General features: G+C 32.1%; 1 protein-coding gene across 6 annotated transcripts in view; it reads left to right on the forward strand.

The window, feature by feature from the left end:
- Window positions 1-18,348, forward strand: part of CCDC171 (coiled-coil domain containing 171) — a 501,053-nt gene that overhangs the window by 355,682 nt on the left and 127,023 nt on the right. For all 6 annotated transcript variants that reach the window (XM_031654260.1, XM_031654264.1, XM_031654261.1 and 3 more), the window contains 2 exons: window positions 12,140-12,285; window positions 14,341-14,395. In XM_031654260.1, the coding sequence (XP_031510120.1) occupies window positions 12,140-12,285; window positions 14,341-14,395 (201 nt within the window). The remainder of the gene's footprint in view (window positions 1-12,139; window positions 12,286-14,340; window positions 14,396-18,348) is intronic.

Genomic DNA, 18,348 nt, shown 5'->3' on the forward strand with positions numbered 1-18,348 from the left:
GGGTAAAGTCAGAGTATCAAAGCAAACCAAAATCATCAAGATCATTTCTGTGATGGAAATAGAATTCATCTGTTTTTCTGATCTGTGTCCCGTGACAAGGAACATAGAGTCCTTGTGGAATTTAGAAAATCATTTATCTGTGAAGAATTTTGATTTGGGGTTTCTAAGCTGTGTCATGGCTAAAAGTCTTAAAAATAAGCAACTTTAATTGGAGAGAGGGTTTGACAAAATCTTGGGAATCAGATGTATTATGATGTAACTATTAGCTTAATAAATACTAAGGCCCTGTGTATTCCCTAGAGGGAAACAGGTCATTGAAATATTTCCCCTGCAAAGAGTTGAATAAATTATAGTGATTAAATTTAGTTACATATTTCATGTATTTGTATTTATTTACCATTTGATAAAATGTTATATAACTGAGCAATTTCCTATCTTTGTTTACTAGAGCACATTAAAAATCAGTTTAAATTACTATTATGATATCCTGTATCTAAATTTAAACTAAGATTTTGTGATGAAAGTTGAGCTTATGAAGATTGTATCAATTACTTTTTTTTTTTTTTTTTGAGGTGGAGTTTTGCTTTTGTTGACCAGGCTGGAGTACAATGGTGTGATCTCGGCTCACTGCAACCTCTGCCTCCCCTGGTTTAAGCAATTCTCCTGCTCCAGCCTCCCAAGTAGCTGGGATTACAGGTGTGCGCCACCATGCCTGTCTAGTTTTGTATTTTTAGTAGAGACAGGGTTTCACCATGTTGGTCAGGCTGGTCTCAAACTCCTGACCTCAAGTGTCCACCTGCCTCGGCCTCCCAAAGTGCTGGCATTATAGGCATGAGGCACTGCGCCTGTCAGTTGCATTTTCAGTTACATAAAGTTTATACATATTATATTGAAAGTAATAAAACATACAAGAAAAAAATGTTTTCATTACTATTTTGGTGTATGCCTTTCATATTTTTTAGTGTACCTATTTACATATATATACATGCATAGTAGCAATTTATCATATGTGTATTAAAAATAGTATTATGTTTTACAGTATTGTACCCCTCTTTATTTTGTTGTTGTCTTCAATTTTTTAAATTATTAAATTATTTTTCTGTAATGTTCTCATATTTACATACTGACCTAAGTCTCAAATGACTTACTGTGATTTTAATATTTAATTAAACTTCATATCTTCTGCCAATGATCCAATATTAAATGAGCCTAGACACTGATTTTCTAAAGTATCTCCTGATGACTTCATGGTTATATAAATATTAGAGTAAATTGCCAAATGTAGAAAAATGGGTTAAGATACCCTCTCCTATGTTGCAGTGACAAATAACTCTAAACAGTGGCCTTACAACAGCAAGTGATTTCTCACACATTATGCATAGTCATCATGGGTCAGCTGTGTGCTGCTTCATATGTCCATACCCTATGATTGAGGCTGATAGAGCGTTCTTTGTCTGGAACGCTGTTGGTCTTGTTTTATTTTTTTTATTATTTATTTTTATTTTTATAATTTTTTGAGACAGAGTCTTGCTCTGTTGCCCAGGCTGGAGTGCAGTGACATGATCTCGGCTCACTGCAAGCTCTGCCTCCTGGGTTCACGCCATTCTCCTGCCTCAGCCTCCCCAGTAGCTGAGACTGCAGGTGCCTGCCGCCACTCCCGGCTAGTTTTTTGTATTTTTAGTAGAGACGGAGTTTCACTGTGTTAGCCAGGATGGTCTCGATCTCCTGACCTCGTGATCCGCCCGCCTTGGCCTCCCAAAGTGCTGGGATTACAGGCGTGAGCCACCGCGCCTGGCCGGTCTTGTTTTAAAGGTGTCTACAAGGGACATTGCTGTTCTTTTCTCCGATAGGAAGCGACATTTTACTTCCAGTCACATTTCATTGGCCAAAGCAAGTAACTTGACCATTCCTGATTTTGACAGGACGGGGAATATACAATCCTCTTTCCAAAAAGGACACCACTAATTTACATCGTCAAATTGGGTATCAGTGGAACAGGAGAATATACTTTCCCCTCTGGGAGGTGGAACAAATAGTTTGACCAATAATAAAATCTACTGCAGTAACTTATGTTTTTCATCATATAATGTATAAAAATAATCTGCTTTGTAGTTATAGCCACATTGGCCAAATTTGCTGTAACTTTACGTTCTAACATCCGCAGCCCTCTTCCTTAGTTTGGTCAGTAGGATTGAAAATACTTTATCTCCGGGAGCCATATGTCTGGTTGATGCTTTACTTTCTTGTTCTAGAGGTTTTTTAAGTATAAAAGAAAAAGGTTATTCCCTGTGTTATGCTGTTTGTTGTTTAAGAAAATTTGAATGTTCTAGAATATGTACTCAACGTCTACCACATGCCACAGAGCATTTTCTAGGCTTTAGAAGCCATATTCCTGACATTTTAAGACATCACCACGAGATGGCGATCTCGCTCATTTAGAAGGTTAGAACAACTATGTTTTTCCTCAGGTGAATGGGTTGGTTACAGAGGGATCAGAAGTGTAAATTATACTAATTTTATAGCAAGCTCTTTGTAACCAAAATGGTACTATTTACTGAGTATGTATATATTCATGTACATATATACACATACAGTCTTATACAGGAAAATTCCATTTGAAGCAAATCTATAAAATGCTATGTTTTGCTATGTTACTTCCCCAGAATATATATGTATTTTTCAACTGTTACTGCCTGAACAAATACAGGGGTTTTCCTAAGCGCAATTCCTCAAGAAATTGCCCAGAGACTTGAGTCCATCCCTCTGCCTTGTCCCAACAGTACTTTGAATATGCTTCCATTGGTTGCTGAAAGTGTGGTGGTTTTAGTTGTGAGCCTTCATCTTTGTTTTAACACTCTGTATTACTCAGCTTCACTCTCTTTTTCTTTAATTAATACAAGTGAAGAGTGGTTAAAAATTATATATTTCACTCAGATATGTTAAAAAATAATTTTCATGATTTATCGCACAAAGGGAAAACCGGTACCAACCCTTTTAGAAATCTCACTCAATGGTTATTGCCAGTGGTAACTTTGTTCTACCCTCTTTTACTTCAAAACAACATAGCATAATAACTGAAAACATTTTAAAACCATAGATGAAATAGTGTAGTTCTTCTTAGAAAACAATCACTGAGTTCAATTGTTAATCCACTTTTTGATGTTCCTAAAATAATATTCTTTCCATCATATATTTCTGCTCTGACTTAGGGTTTATGGCTCTCTATCATATAATTCAGATACCTTGTAGGATTTAATAATTAATGGAAATAGAAAATATATGGCTAGAATGTGCATTTATAGAAAGTAAATATTTAATATACACTCTGAGTAATGTAAAAGTAAATTTTGACATAATACTCTATCATATTAAGGAAAACTATTATAAACCAGTTCTTTTAAAATCATTTTTAACTTAGTATATCATTGTATCTTTTACTCATAGGTGAAATGGTATTAAACCTTGGTTAGAGTTCCACTAAAGATTTAAATGAGCTATCACGATATAGCCAGAATGACCTCTTGTATTTCTTTAATTAGACAGTTATAGTTTATATATGTGATTCCCAAACAGATCAGAGAAGGTTGCTTCACAGCCTAGAATCCTTCAGAAGCTTCCCATGGCTTTCTATTACAATAGTTGGCAAATATATTGAGCCAAAGAACCCTTTCTTTAAACAAAATCTTATACAAAAGTTCATAGAAAACATTAAAGCAAATTCCAGTTTAAAGAAGCATGGGAGTTGAGAGTCCACTAATTCAAGCATCCTCTTCAAATTTTGCCCAGGCTGGTCTTGAACTCCTGGCCTCAGGCAGTCTGCCCACCTCAGCCACCCAAAGTGCTGAGATTATAGGCATTCACCACCACGTCCAGCTGGATACCAATTTTTTAAAGATGACATTTTTTTTTTTTTAAATTAGGCACATAAGTGTCTTCTTACATAGCAGCTAAGATCTCCCTAACTAGGGAGAGGTAGCTACAGGTGCTGTATTATTGAGCTTGATATCTTGATATACTGTTGTGATAGGGTGGGTTGCTGTTACAAATATTTGAAAGGTGATACTATGCTGGGCAGTCAAATTTTAAGATCTACAGGGAAAGTTAAGTGCTGTTGTTGCTAACTCGTAAAGGAAAGATATTTAAGTCCATTGCTTTTTGAAAGGTTAAACAAAGCAACAGCCCAATGTGTCTTGAATTATATAAAATTCTGTACTACAGTGGAGTGCTATATAATTCATCATTTCTTTACAAATATTTATTTTTTTATTAGTACATTTAGTAAGTGATGACAGTGATCCTACTTTCACACAAGGGATCTTGAGTTGTGCATTCTTCAATTTTTGATGTTGAAAGTATATCCTTAAATTTACTGAAGCTCTTATTGGACTTCAATATAAGTAGAAAACAACCATTTAAGTATATTAAAGTAACTTACTGACTTTATGGAGTTTGATAAATAAGAGAAATGTTGGTTTTACATTTCCATGGTGATTTACCAGTTAGTAGATTTTATGGAAAATCTGAAGACATTGTTACTAATACTACTGTAGTACAGAGTTTAGAAGAAGGTTTTAGATTCAGAAGAAGGGCTCACATTTTGGCATAAACCTATTTACTAGTTCCATGACTTTGGGGAAATAACTTCTCTGATTCTTAGTTTTCTCATGTAAAACAGGAATGGTAATAGTATATACCTCACTGGATTATAAAGAATCAAATAAACTGATGTAATTATAAAATGCATGAGTTATAATGATAATAATGGTACTTAGTTGTTACTCAAGTAATTTTTCCCGCTAGTGATTGTAGGAGAAATAACAGCAGTTATAATGGCCAGCATTTGTTGAATAGTTACAATGTGAGAGGCACTGTCCTACGTGTACAGGAAAATATGTGGAACACTCCCCATAGCAAACATTTGCTGTCCAGAATTTTTTCCCCCGTGGACGTATTTCTAAAATTAAGATAGAAATCAGTAGTAAAATACTTAATGCACAAAAAGTCATCTAATGAATAAATTTTAAGAAAACACTCAAAACTTTGTTTTATTTACATTTAAGTCTAAAATAACCTAGATTTATTTCCCCAATTTTAAATTTGACCTTCAGATTCTCTTAAATAATTGAATTTTATTGAGTTGGCATTTGATTTACTTTTATTAAAAATAGTTAATATGTAACATTCACGTTAAATAATGGCCATTTAAATTTTGTAGTACAGTGAAAATATTAATGTAAGAGTATTTTAATTATTAACAGGCTTATTTACCCTATTATTCAATTATATCACCAAAACAATTCTCGAAGTTGAAAGATTTTTCCAATCGTTTTTTATTTAAATGTTAGAAACCCAACTATATGAAGCCCTTTATAAATTATTCACATTTTTTCAAATTCTTAGACATTTGTTTTAGGTAATTCTCAAATGATTTTAAAACAGCATTTAAATTCTAAATGATAGTTTTTTACAACTTAAGTCATAGCTTGACTCATTTAAAATATTGCCAGGGAATTCAGCAACTTTTTGGACCTCCACATAGCTGGGGTTGTTAGCTCTGCCAAGTTTTTGAGTATGCTATAGCTGGTATGGTCCAACAGAAGGGCCCATGTGTATTCTGTCCCCTTGTGTTTCTTAGGTATTTGCTAAGAGAATGTAGAGGTCATATAAGAGCTGATTTTGTTATAGCAGCATCGTGATGGTTGTCATTTGCAGGTAGTTCTGTGTCTTGAGGTCTGCAGTGCAGCCAAATGCAGTTTGCTTTATACTCTGAGAAAACATTACTGCCACATTATTGCTTACATGCCATGTGTCACAGTAAATCTAGCTACCACTTGTCTGTTTTGTACTTTTCTGAGTATATTTTCCAGTTGAGAGGGTTTTTGTGGTTCTCTTTACTATCCTCCTTTTTTTTTTGTCATTTAAAATGTGTTTTAACTATTTCTTTCCCACCTTACTTCACTGTTATCTAATATGTTTAGTCTATCACAAAGAGTTTTGTGCTTTATATGTGAGGCGTAGAACAAATAGCATTCAATATATTTTGAATACTTTTGTGAAGTTCCTTTATATTCCATATTTTATTATTGATCACTTTCAGTTAGTTTACTGGGAAGAATTAGCTTTTTTATTTTATATTGACACCATTTAGGAAGACATTTTCAAAGGCCTATGTGAGAATAAGGTACAGATAATCATGAGGCATTATACAACAAAATCTTATAGGATACTTGGAAATTTTTAAGGTGAGTTTTCATTGCCCATTCGCCCCATTTGTTGTTAATCATCTGTCACATGGCCTATTTATAAAAGTAACGTGTTTTATACTTTTCTTTGTTAAAATTTCCTTTTATCTTTTTCAAGTGTGATAAAATAATTTTAAAAATTATACATATTTGTGTGTATATATGTAAGTAAATAAATGAGGTAGAAATAGTATAGACCCTCATAAGTTATCATATATAGGTGGAGATTTAAAGAACACTCTGTAATGACATTATATGTAGAAGTGTGATTATTATATTAACCATGCCTTTTACATTTGTGTAGTCTTTTACCGTTTATAGGATACCTTAACATGTGTTGTCTTACTAGACATGTGAGTTCTAACTAGGACTGCCATTTATTTAACCCTGAAAGTGGGTAAGTTATTTGAGCTTCCGCTTCAGTTTATTAATATGTCACCTACGTTATGTGTAGGTATTACTAGAAAACAATAAAAGATAGTATCCCTAAGGAAGATTATTTTAAATTACATAACTTTGTAGTTAAATTCCTCATATAAAATATAGGATACGAAGATAGAAATTTATTCAAATATAAACTGTACTATATACCAACATCTTTTATTATTGTATTTTTATTGTAAATTATCTAATTTTTTGTGTTTTTTTTCTTTTTTTATTTGAGATGGAATCCCACTCTGTCGCCCAGGCTGGAGTGCAGTGGCGCAATCTCTGCTCACTGCAAGCTCCGCTACCTCCCAGGTTCACACCATTCTCCTGCCTTAGCCTCCAGAGTAGCTGGGACTACAGGTGCCTGCCACCACACCCGGCTAATTTTTTTTTGTATTTTTAGTAGAGACGGGATTTCACCATGTTAGCTAGGATGGTCTCGATCTCCCGACCTCGTGATCTGCCTGCCTCAGCCTCCCAAAGTGCTGGGATTACAGGCATGAGCCACCGTGCCCGGCCCTAATTGTTTTATCTTACAGATTTTCAGGCTTTATTATAAAATATATTATTCTTTAGTTTCATTCCTAACTTGCTTACCCAGCCCTTTTGTAAATTTGGGTGTTATATCATTTTATGTTTATAGTTTCTGTGGCAACCTGTACAGTTTGATCCACCTAGCAATTATGTAATTAATTATTTTAATGTAATTTTTTAGTTATTGTAACAGTAGGGCTGAAAATAGCCTTATTTCCTTTTTAAACATTAATTTTACTAAGCTTTTTAACTAAATGTATTGTAATCTAGAGATGTTTATTTAAAGAAACAGTCAGACAGCAATAAGTTTATTTTTCTTTAAATATTCTATTTTTTCCCCCGACTCAGGAAATGTAGCCTAGTTCTTATAACACTTGTGTTGTTGTCTTTCCTTTCATTTTGTATGACTAACTTTTTATACCAAATTGAATAAGCCATTAGCTTTTAGTGTGTAGGAATGTAGATCCATAGATATTTCCCATTAGACAAAAGAAAATCTATAAAAGCAATATCCCCTGGGGCTTGGTCTTCCTAGAGGCCTAATGGTCTAAAGCACTGCTGTACTGTACCCTTATGAGAAAGAACTATGTTGGGTGATTCGCTTGGCATCCAGAAATCTTAGTTGAAGAGATATGCATACTCTTTAAAATAACTTTAATGTTTGTACTATACCACATTTATTAATTAAATATTCCAATTCAGGGAATTCATTTCATAAATTTTTTATTTCAAAAACCATTTCTAAACAGAATGATACACTTTGTATCTCTTATGCAGTTTTCAACTAGAGTTTGCTGAAACAATGAGAGAGACTGTATTTAGATAGCCACATTGTTTTGATAAGGTTTTTTTTTTTCTAAAGAATTTTACTTCAAAAAAGACCTCCATTGGTGATAGTTATACAACTCTATGAATACGTGCTGAATTGTACACTTTAAAAGAGTGAATTGTTTAGTATGTGGATTATATCTCAATAAAGCTGTTATTTTAAAAAATTTTCATTGCAAAAATGTTTTCATAGGTGTGAAGTAATAGAATTTCAATTTATTTTATAATTAATTAAAAATTATTACCTTAATAAACATTTGAAGCTTTAGAAATATAAAATTATGTTTGACTTAAAATAATTTTTGCTGTTATTCAATAGTAACACATGCTTATTATAGAAACTTCAGAAACTATGGATAAGAAAAAATACATTTAAAAAATGTGTAGGTCATTTAATTTTCACATCTACCATGTATTCTATTCCTAAGCTTTTCCTATACTTGACTACTTCCTTTGTATCCATACTTTTCTTGCCAGCTTTTATTAATAGTAAATAACTTTTCATGATCATTTCGGGAAACAATAAAATGTTAGTATTTTCTTATAGGAGTAGTTAAGTGAAAGCATTGTTTTTTTTCCTTAACAGAGAAAATGAAGGTAAGCAATGACATCATTATCTAAAAAGAAATGCAATAAAGATATTATATAATAGCTTTTAAAATACAGTCATTTTGGAATACCATTGTAAAAATTCACTTTAAAACATTTTGGATTTAAAATGAAAACTGGAAACCTTTGATAAATAATATTTTGACATTGGTTCTTGTGTAGGTAGAATATTTTTTTCTGCTCTTTAAAAGACTCTTCTTATCATATCTAGCCTTAACTTTCTAACAGCTAAAATTGTTCACAACACTGTTTAAAGATAAATTCATATCAGGCTTTGAATTTTTTTTCTTGGTAAATATTAAGACCTGAGTACAAAATGAGGGCTGTATTGTGGATTAAGTGAAATATCTCAAGGCTGTGCTGTTCTGATAACTGAACCTGAAGTGACCTTTCTCAGACACAATTACAGAGCTGTATGTTTTTCCTTTAATTTCATCAGGGGTTTAATTAGTATACAAATAAAACTTCCCTTATCTTCCTTTCTACCTAATTGGCTTGTCTTCACTTATATATGAAGTATGTGAAAGTGGGCTGTAATTAGGGTGACCGTGTTAACCTTTTTTCCTCAAATGTACTGTTGCTTAAAGGCCTCAAGGCCTAAAAACAGTGCTTTGGATTATTGCTTTGCAATCACTATGGCTGTCCCATAGGTTTTCTCATGAGCAGAAGGGCTTTGGGTGCTGCAGGTTCCCACTGCTTAACAGGATCTTCATTCTTCTCCCCACTAAATGTTTATTGATTATCTCGCTGTTCCAGGCTCAGCCTCCAACAACTTAATATCAGGTGACAGTCAGGAGAGTTCTCCAAGTAATTAGAGTTGAGCATTGGGGGAACAATTAGGAGCAGAGTTATTAAACTTGATTTATCCTATTCTCTCCTGAACAGTTTCTTGGATATCAGAACATCACACTTTCACAATCTACCCTGGTTGAGAAATTAGTGGCTAACCTGCTGCTTATCATTGTTGCCTTGCTGCCTAGAGGCGCACCCTCTTGGTTTCAGTCATTCAGTTGGAAATATTAGAGTCCATAAAGTTTATCATGGGTTTTAATTAGATCAATCTGAACAGGAGAAAAGAAAAGCTGAATTTAAAATTATATGTGATATATGGATATATATTTGTAAATATATATGTGATATGTACATATATATGTACTCAAATGTATTTTTCTTTAAAGCTCAGTGTTAGGATTTTTAAATATTCTGTTTTTGTTATTTAAAAAAGGTTAGGTATTAGGGAAAAGATATATTCTTGAATTGTGGTTTATGTCTTGGTGTTTTATACCCATCCCCATCAATCTTAGGGCCCACTGATATATTTCATGATGTCATTCTCCTCTTTTCAAATGAGAATTCTATAAGTTATGATCTTTTTTTCCAAAAAACTATATTATCTTTTTGTTTTCATACTCAAGGAAGTGTAAATTATATCACTTTGTTTATACCACTTTTTGTTTCTTTTCTATGTCCTTGAAATAGTGTAAGCTTTAGAAGAGTTTGGTGACTCCTGTCGTTTGCCCCTGAGACATGAAAATGAAAGAATGGAAACGAGAAGATTTAGCTATGTAATAGAAATTCTAATGTTATGAGTTATATGTTCTTTGAAAGGATATGATAGGATGGTTGAACAGTCAAGTGTGGGTTTCAAAGTCATGGATTCCCTCAGATTGGATCAGCAAGCTTCAGTCTGGATAAGGTTAGAGATAATATACTGAATGCTGGATAGTCCCCTCACAAATATGCACCTCTAGTCATAAGAGTTACTGAGCAGAAGAATTTGAATGGATTGGCACAAGTGTATTGTTTTTGTTGGAAGAATTCAAGCTTTATCCATAACTGGTGGTGGACCATTAGTTTGATCTTCATATTTGAAAAATTGGTTTTTTTTGTTACTTGAAAGATGTCAGAAATGCTGACTTTAAAAGGAACTCAAAAGGATTTTACTTTTTTAAATAAAGAAAGTTCATGATGCTTTAGTGCATTTATCTTAGCATTGGCGCAAAATTAGTAGGTTTAGTGTGGTTTTAAAAATTTATTCTTTGCCATGTTTTTAAAGTTAGTTTGAATCAGTGACTATTTCTGTGGTGCAACGTGTGTGAAGATCTGTTAATAGTGAAGATTTAAAACAAAATACAATGTCTCATAAGTGGTCATAATTTGTTTAATTTTTTGATTTATATTTGTTTGACAGTAACTTGACTATTTGAAAAGTGAATTTTAAAACTTTTAATGTTTTAAAATACGTGGTTTGACTGATGATGGCTTTCAATTCACCAGCAGTTAGAGGGAATTGATTGGTTTAGCATGTACACAGCTTAAGTTTTTATACTATTCATTTTTTTAATACTACCCATTGTGAATGCACTGAAAGAATACTGTTAGAAGAGTTTTACACATGAAATTATAACATTTTTGTTTATTCTTTACTAGGTTTTTGAAGCACAGTGTGGGTGTTAATGTGTGGCTAAACTGAGCAAGAAGAAAAAATTATGTGTATGCAGTCAATTATTTAGCTCACCATCCAACAAATTTAATCAAAAACTGTTTGATAAGCTTACTCTAGAAATTTTTTAGGCAAAGCAGTAAGAAGATTTTTAGTGTTAAGTGATCCTCTGATCCCTGTACTATTTTGCATCCTAGAATTTTAAGTGAGGTCTAGAAAATACTTCTCTCAATTGTGAGCTTCTGATTCTAAGCCTGCAATATAAAGTTGCGCAATTGCATCTTGAAATTTTTGCGCTAATATTTCAAATTAAAGTAGATAGCAAATATAAATCAACAGATTTTGTACTTCTGTGACTAAGAAAATATTTATACAACACAAATAATTCTGAATGCAAGTATTATTTATAACTTTATTAGTTAAAACATGTTGATCCTATTTGTGTTGCGATCCTTGATGTAAGAGTTATTTACTGGGAAGCAAGTGAATTTTATTTTGGAGTCCAATTTGTTTGTTTGCTGAAATGTCTGTAGCCACCTAACTATGTATTTATAAAGACAGTGGTGGTACTGTTTCATCTTGGGTTTACCATTTTCTTATAGATATCCTGGTCTATCATTTTCTCAATCACATGCATAGTTTGGGCATATGATAGTTCTTAACTCTAGTTCTATTTAGAATAAAATTGACTCTAAATTTCATGTGCTTTCCACCCTGAAAACTTTATTTTTTCATCATTAAAAGAAAGTACAACTTGAGATTTTTATAATCAGATTATTTTTAGTAAGAATACAATTTATTTGCCTTGCAGTATTTTAAAAAATAAAATGGCACTGTATTTTGTAACCAAACATTTTCCAAAATCTTATCAGTTCTATCATTTCTAATTAGTAAGTATATAAAATTTTTGCAGAAAATTTGTTAAACTTTGATGTGTAATGACCCAAGTCTACTTCTCAGTCAGTCTGTATTCTTCTTTGTTTAATAGCCTATGGCATAAATTGAAGTTAATTATCAGGGCTGACAAGTAACTCTGTTTTCTGTCTGCTTGCAGAGTCTCTCCGAGGCAAAGATGGAGCTGAGAAGAAAAGATCAATCTCTGCGTCAGCTCAATAGACATCTTACCCAGCTGGAGCAGGACAAGCGTCGACTAGAGGAGAACATCCATGATGCAGAGAGTGCCCTCCGCATGGCAGCCAAGTGAGCATTTGGACCTTGGGGAGATCACTTAAAACAGACAAAAGATCAATTCTTACTTTCATGCTCCGGGTTTTAGCCCTGGATAATACAGTGTTAGAAAACAAAAGTACAGCTGTCTTTCTTTGAAATTCTCTGATATATCCTCAAAACAGAAAAACTCTTAACATACTAAATGTATATTTTATAGAGAAACCTCAGAAAAGTATAAGCTTCTATAAAACCTCTAATTATGCTTATTTTGGGCTCCGTTGTAGTGTTACGTGTTAGAAACTATGTTTTATTAACGTGAAATGTAAGACTCTATTTATAAGTTTTTCATAGTATCTTCTGTTATACATTTCTATTCTCTTCTGCCTCACTGTCTCTGAAAGTTTGCTCTGCATATATTATTATATACTAATATTGCAAGTAATATTTCCATAAAAAAATGTTAGCATACAATCAGCATATGTATCATAGCATTTAAAAAATACAATAAAACATTGATCATGAAAACTCATTTAATTTTTATAGCTGTATATTCTAATATTTTAAGTAGAAAAACATACAGTTTTCAGAGTAGACCACTATGTAAATGTGATGAAAATGTCTTTCCTTTTTTTTTGAAACCAGGTAATCAAGTTGACATACATTATGAAGTTCACATTGAACAGTTCTCTTGGGCATTTTTATTTGTTCCTCATATCAAATTTCATGGAATACTTTAAGACAGTTCTTTGTGCAACAGCGTGGCTTAAAGAAAATCTATTTTCAAGGAATAAAGAAACATCTAATTTTGATAAACTCAGTGTTTTCTAACTTTAGAATTCTGAATTTCTTTACTTGCAAAAATATATGTTTATTAAATATTTTTTGAGAGAAACTCTTAAGCATAAAATATCATCAAATATGAATGTAGTCCGTAAACTACAGAATGTGTATAAATCACTGAATGAGGAATCCGCAATCTTCAGATATTCATAAGCTTTGCCACTGGGTTTGTGACATTGCTCAAACATAATGAAAACATGAATTGACACAAGGCCAAAATATTGGCATATTTGAATAACCACTGAGAGGTTTTTGGGAAATTGTAAAGCAGTATAATGATGCACCACCATATAAGGTGTATGTTTTTGTCATTTTTTAAAATATAAGTTTGACTGAATCAGTTTTTTTGTTATTGTTCACTCCCAGTTTCATCATGTCAAATGAGAGGCTTAGCCCAGGTAATTTCCAGTAAGTCTTATAGCACTGAGAAAATTCTGAGATGAATGAAAATAGGCTAATAAAACCTCCAGATTCAAATTGTATTTTCAAAACAGGGCTGCTAATTCAGTATTTTGACATGTCTATGATCTGTGACCATGGGCACATGTTTTTGTAAAACTAAAGAAAGCTAATTTGAAATCTGGAGAACTAATACATTATTTACAGTTTTCAATTTCAATTTACAATTAGATTTTTATCTTCAGTATTTTCATTCAGACTTTTTATTTCATTATGAAGGCTAAATTCAATATACTAGGCTGATAGGAGAAACTAGTAACTTTGCATATTCCTAGACAAGTCACGGAGGAGTTTTCTGTGTAATTATTATAGCATAAAAAGACTGTGTAGAAAGGAAAATACTATTTTGCATAGTATGGTCATTTATTATATATCCCCATCACTAAGATTTTTAAAGTCTTTTTCATTACAAATAGAAGAATGAAGTTTTACCATTTACAGCACATTTTAAATGATCAATAATGTAATTGTAATTTTTTTTTCTTTGTTTTTCACTTTTTTACCTTTTTACTCTCCCCTACCCCGATTTAGGACAGGCAACAAAATTTAAGATATGCGTTAAATGTGGAAATATATCAGTGAATATGGTTAGTTTTTGTACATTTAAAAGGAGGACAATGAATTAAAAATCAAAATTTAAAAAGGTAAAATAAATTAAAAAAATAAAAGGAGAACAATGATATCAGACCCTTATTTTTTAATACTAGTGACTTACACTAAAATGTGTAACAGTTGTAGTAAGGTTTGAGTTTTACTAACACTTAATCTTTCTTTTATTTTTTCTAGAGACAAAGAATGTGTTGCAAATCACATGAGAGCAATAGAAAATACGCTTCACAAGGTACTGTAATTTTTCTTTAATATTGTTCAATTTGTATCATGACACCTAGTCATTATTTTTATTAGCCACAAAGTTCTTTAATTCATTTTGTAACTTAAAAAAATAAATTAACAAAAAGATGCTATGCAGATGACTGGAAATTTCCATTACATAGTGCTATATTGCATGCTTTTTTCAGAATTCACTTTATATATTTAATAAGACTATGAAAATAGTGGTTTCCCCAAACTGGTGTACTTGTACTTGGAATTATTTGCGGTCTTTGCTGAACAAAGCAGAGGTCATTAAGATTCTTATATGTCTCATAATGATAAAATGTTTGACCACACTGTCTAACCTCTTACCACTCTTAAACCAACAGTCCTATATATATATATATGTATGGAGAGAAACATGTATTTTATTTAGTAATACTCATATATGTAAACTAGGTAGTAATGTTATTCAAATTGAAATTTTCTTTCTTACTTGTAAGAATATATTCTTAAAGTAGAAATTTAATTATTTAATATATTCTATTGTTTTCAAATTTGATTACTCCTGTATGATAAACTCTGAGTGTTAATTTGCAGTGATGAACAGCATAATAAAAGTATTATGATATTTGTAAAAACATAATATATTTATTGACCATGTGTTTTGTTAGCACTCCACTCTGCACTGAAAGATATGTTCATTATTTCATCATTCAAAAGCAGAGAAACATTATTTATGTGTTTCTGCTACTGTCTGATAGGCAAATTATTGGAAATGCAAACATTAAGTACTTTAAAGATACATGGAGTTTAGGAGTTTATGAATGAATCATATTTAGAATAACCTTGTAAATCAGTTTTTTATATAATATCATTTTATAAGTCACTTAAAATACCCTAAAACTAACTTTTTGAAGGGCATATTAAATAAAAATTAGCAAACTAATAGTTAATGCATTTTAACATTTTAAAAACAACGGGCCCCTGTATTCTTTTATATTTTGAAAGTGACCAGCATTATTTCATGTCAACAAAAGTATTTTGGAAAAGAAAAATTATCTGAGTGCTATTTCCTAAGCTTCTTTGAAACTATGATTTCTCCCCCTTCCCATTTAAAAAAGTTTAGCTAGTCAGTATAGTTTAAATATAGTCACATTAAATTTATATGTGCCACAAATCTGTAATTTAGATTTGCAGTGAAAGAGACATCTTTGGTATTTTTTTTGAACTTGGTAGATAGAAAAGCCAATTACGTCATATACATGGCACACCCTTTTATATAGTTAATGTTGACTTTGAAATCCAGTTGGTTTTTTCATCATCCCAGTTGGAGGAAAAAAAAGTTAGACAGCAGCTAACTTGGGGAATGAACTTTGACATCAGGGAAAAACCATCACCAACATGAAATGTAAATGTTGTACCTTCTTCTTTTCTTATGAAAATGGCAAAATATATCATTTAAATATGATAAAGACTGATTGCAACAGGATGATTAGAATCATACAGTTCTTCAGTTGTAGTTCATCTTTTGATTTTTGTGTCATACGGAAAGAAAGCGGTCTGTAAAGCTGGTCTATAGCCATTGTAGATTTACTTTTGCTTTATGGCTTTTTCTCTCTTCAGATTTAGTAGGTAATTATTTTGATTTATGTCTTTAGAAAATTCTATTAATATAGTGGTTTTAAAATTATCAATTACTTTTCAAGCTTGAAGTGAAAACTTAGGAAAGATAATTGGAGATAATTCTCTTTTCTGTGAGGTATGAGTGAGAATGAATGAGTGATAAGGAGGTGGCCCAGAGAGTCCTCTGAAGGTCTCAGGAAGATGCACGCCCACCTGTCTTCATGCCAGAGTTCAATAGGTTTATTTTTCTGGCTGCCTTGGACTTTCCATTGGCATTTTGCTGTCTTTGATGAAACAAAGAGTAGTGTGGAAGGAGGGTCCAGGCTCTTTCACAGGATGGTAAAAATCAATATGGATACATCCAAACTCTTTAGCAAAGTTTACTGTGCATAGTAAAATAGTATGACTATTTATATTTCCTACTGTTTTAAACATATGTGTTTTCAAGGTTGGTACCATTCATTCTAGAATAAAACTAAGTCTTACCCACTGAGTTGAATTTTAATAGTAACTTCTGACACTAATCAAATAGAAGAAAGAACTTGTTTTCCTGCAGACATCATTTCTTTTCTTGGATGTTAAGGAACTTACCTGAACATATTTGTTTTTAGGAAAAACAATTACATTTGGTTTATACTTGTTAGCTTTTAAGCAACACATTTCATTCAACTTTTCAAATACTACAACTGTATTACACAGAACAGTTGGTTAGATATTATTTTCAAAATTCCATTTGGGACTGGTAACTATTTAATAAGGAAGGTCAGTCATTTCAGTTAAAAAACATAGTTTTTTTCCAAAGAAATGTAAGTTTTATATTAATTTCATTTAGATATATATTTTTATGCCCATTTTTAATGTAGGTCAGAACTTAATTTTATAATACACTGTTTTGGGTGGGCCAATTTCAAGGTATTGGAGATAAGAAACATAAGAACAAGAAGAAACAAAATCATCATAACTTTTCATGAGTTGCATTTTTAAAAACACACCCTTCTCTCTTGAGTTGAAATTTTGGCTGCTTTTTGTTTTTTTGGAAAATCCAAAACTGTTGAACTTGTTTTGAAAAAACTCTCCAGCTTAACCATTTTAAAGTGCGCAGTTCAGTGGCTTTCAGTATGTGCACCCATCACAGCTAATTCTGGAACATATGCATCGCTCCAAAAGAAACCCAGTACCCAAGAAGCAATTATTTCTTATATCCCTTTCCCCTACATCCTGGCAAACACTCACCTGCCTTCTGTCTCTATGGATTTTCCTGTTCTGGACATTTCATGTAAATGGAATAATACAATATGTGGTTTTAGATGTCTGGCTTCTTTCATTTAGTATAATTTATTCAAAGGTCATTCATGTTGTGGCATTTATTGATACATCATTCCCTTTTATGGCTGAATAATATGCCATTGTATAGTTATACCACATTTTGTTTAGGCATTCATCAGCTGATGGACACTGGATTGTTTCCTCTTCTTGGTTATTATGAATAGTGAATGCTGTTGTGAAATTTTGTGTAAAAATTTTTGTTTGAAGGTCTGTTTTCACTTCTCTTAGGTATGTAGCTAGCAGTGGAACTGCTGAATCATATAACAATACTTTGATAACTTTTTGAGGAACCACAAAACTGTTTTCCACAGTGACTGCACCATTTTAAATCTGCACCATTATGGATAAGCATTCTAATTTTTCCACATCCTTGCTCACACTTGTTAGTTTCAATTTTTGTTAATGGCCATCCTAGTGGCTATTATATAGTATCTCACTGTGGTTTTTGATTTGCATTTTCCTAATGACTAACAATGTTGAACATGTTTTCATGTGATTATTGATCATTTGTCTTCTTTGGAGAAATGTCTCCTCACATCCTTTGCCCATTTTTAAATCAGGTTGATTGTCTTTTTGTTGTTGAGTTTTAAGAGTTCTTTGCATATTCTGGATACTAGAATCTTGTTATATATATGATTTGAAAACATTTTCTCTCATCAAGTAGGTTGTCTTTTTACCTTATATTTAGATAGTGTCCTTTGGTGAACAGAAGTTTTACAATTTGATGAAATCTAATTTTTTTTTTTCTTGCTGCTGCTTGTGTGTTTGGCATATCTAAGAATCCATGTCCAAATGCAAAGTCATGAAGCTTTCCCCTGTGTTTTATTCTAAGAATTGTATAATTTTAGCTCTTACATTTAGGTCTTTAGTCCATATAAAATTGATTTTATATATTCTATCATGTAAAGGCCCAACTTCATTCTTTTATATGGCAGTCCCATTATTCCAGCACTATTTGTTGAAAAGACTGTTCTTTTCCCATTGAATGATCATGTTGAATCATTCATATTCCTCTTGAAAATCAGTTAA

The sequence above is a fragment of the Papio anubis genome, chromosome 13 (assembly GCF_008728515.1).
Source record: "Papio anubis isolate 15944 chromosome 13, Panubis1.0, whole genome shotgun sequence".
Taxonomy (NCBI): domain Eukaryota; kingdom Metazoa; phylum Chordata; class Mammalia; order Primates; family Cercopithecidae; genus Papio; species Papio anubis.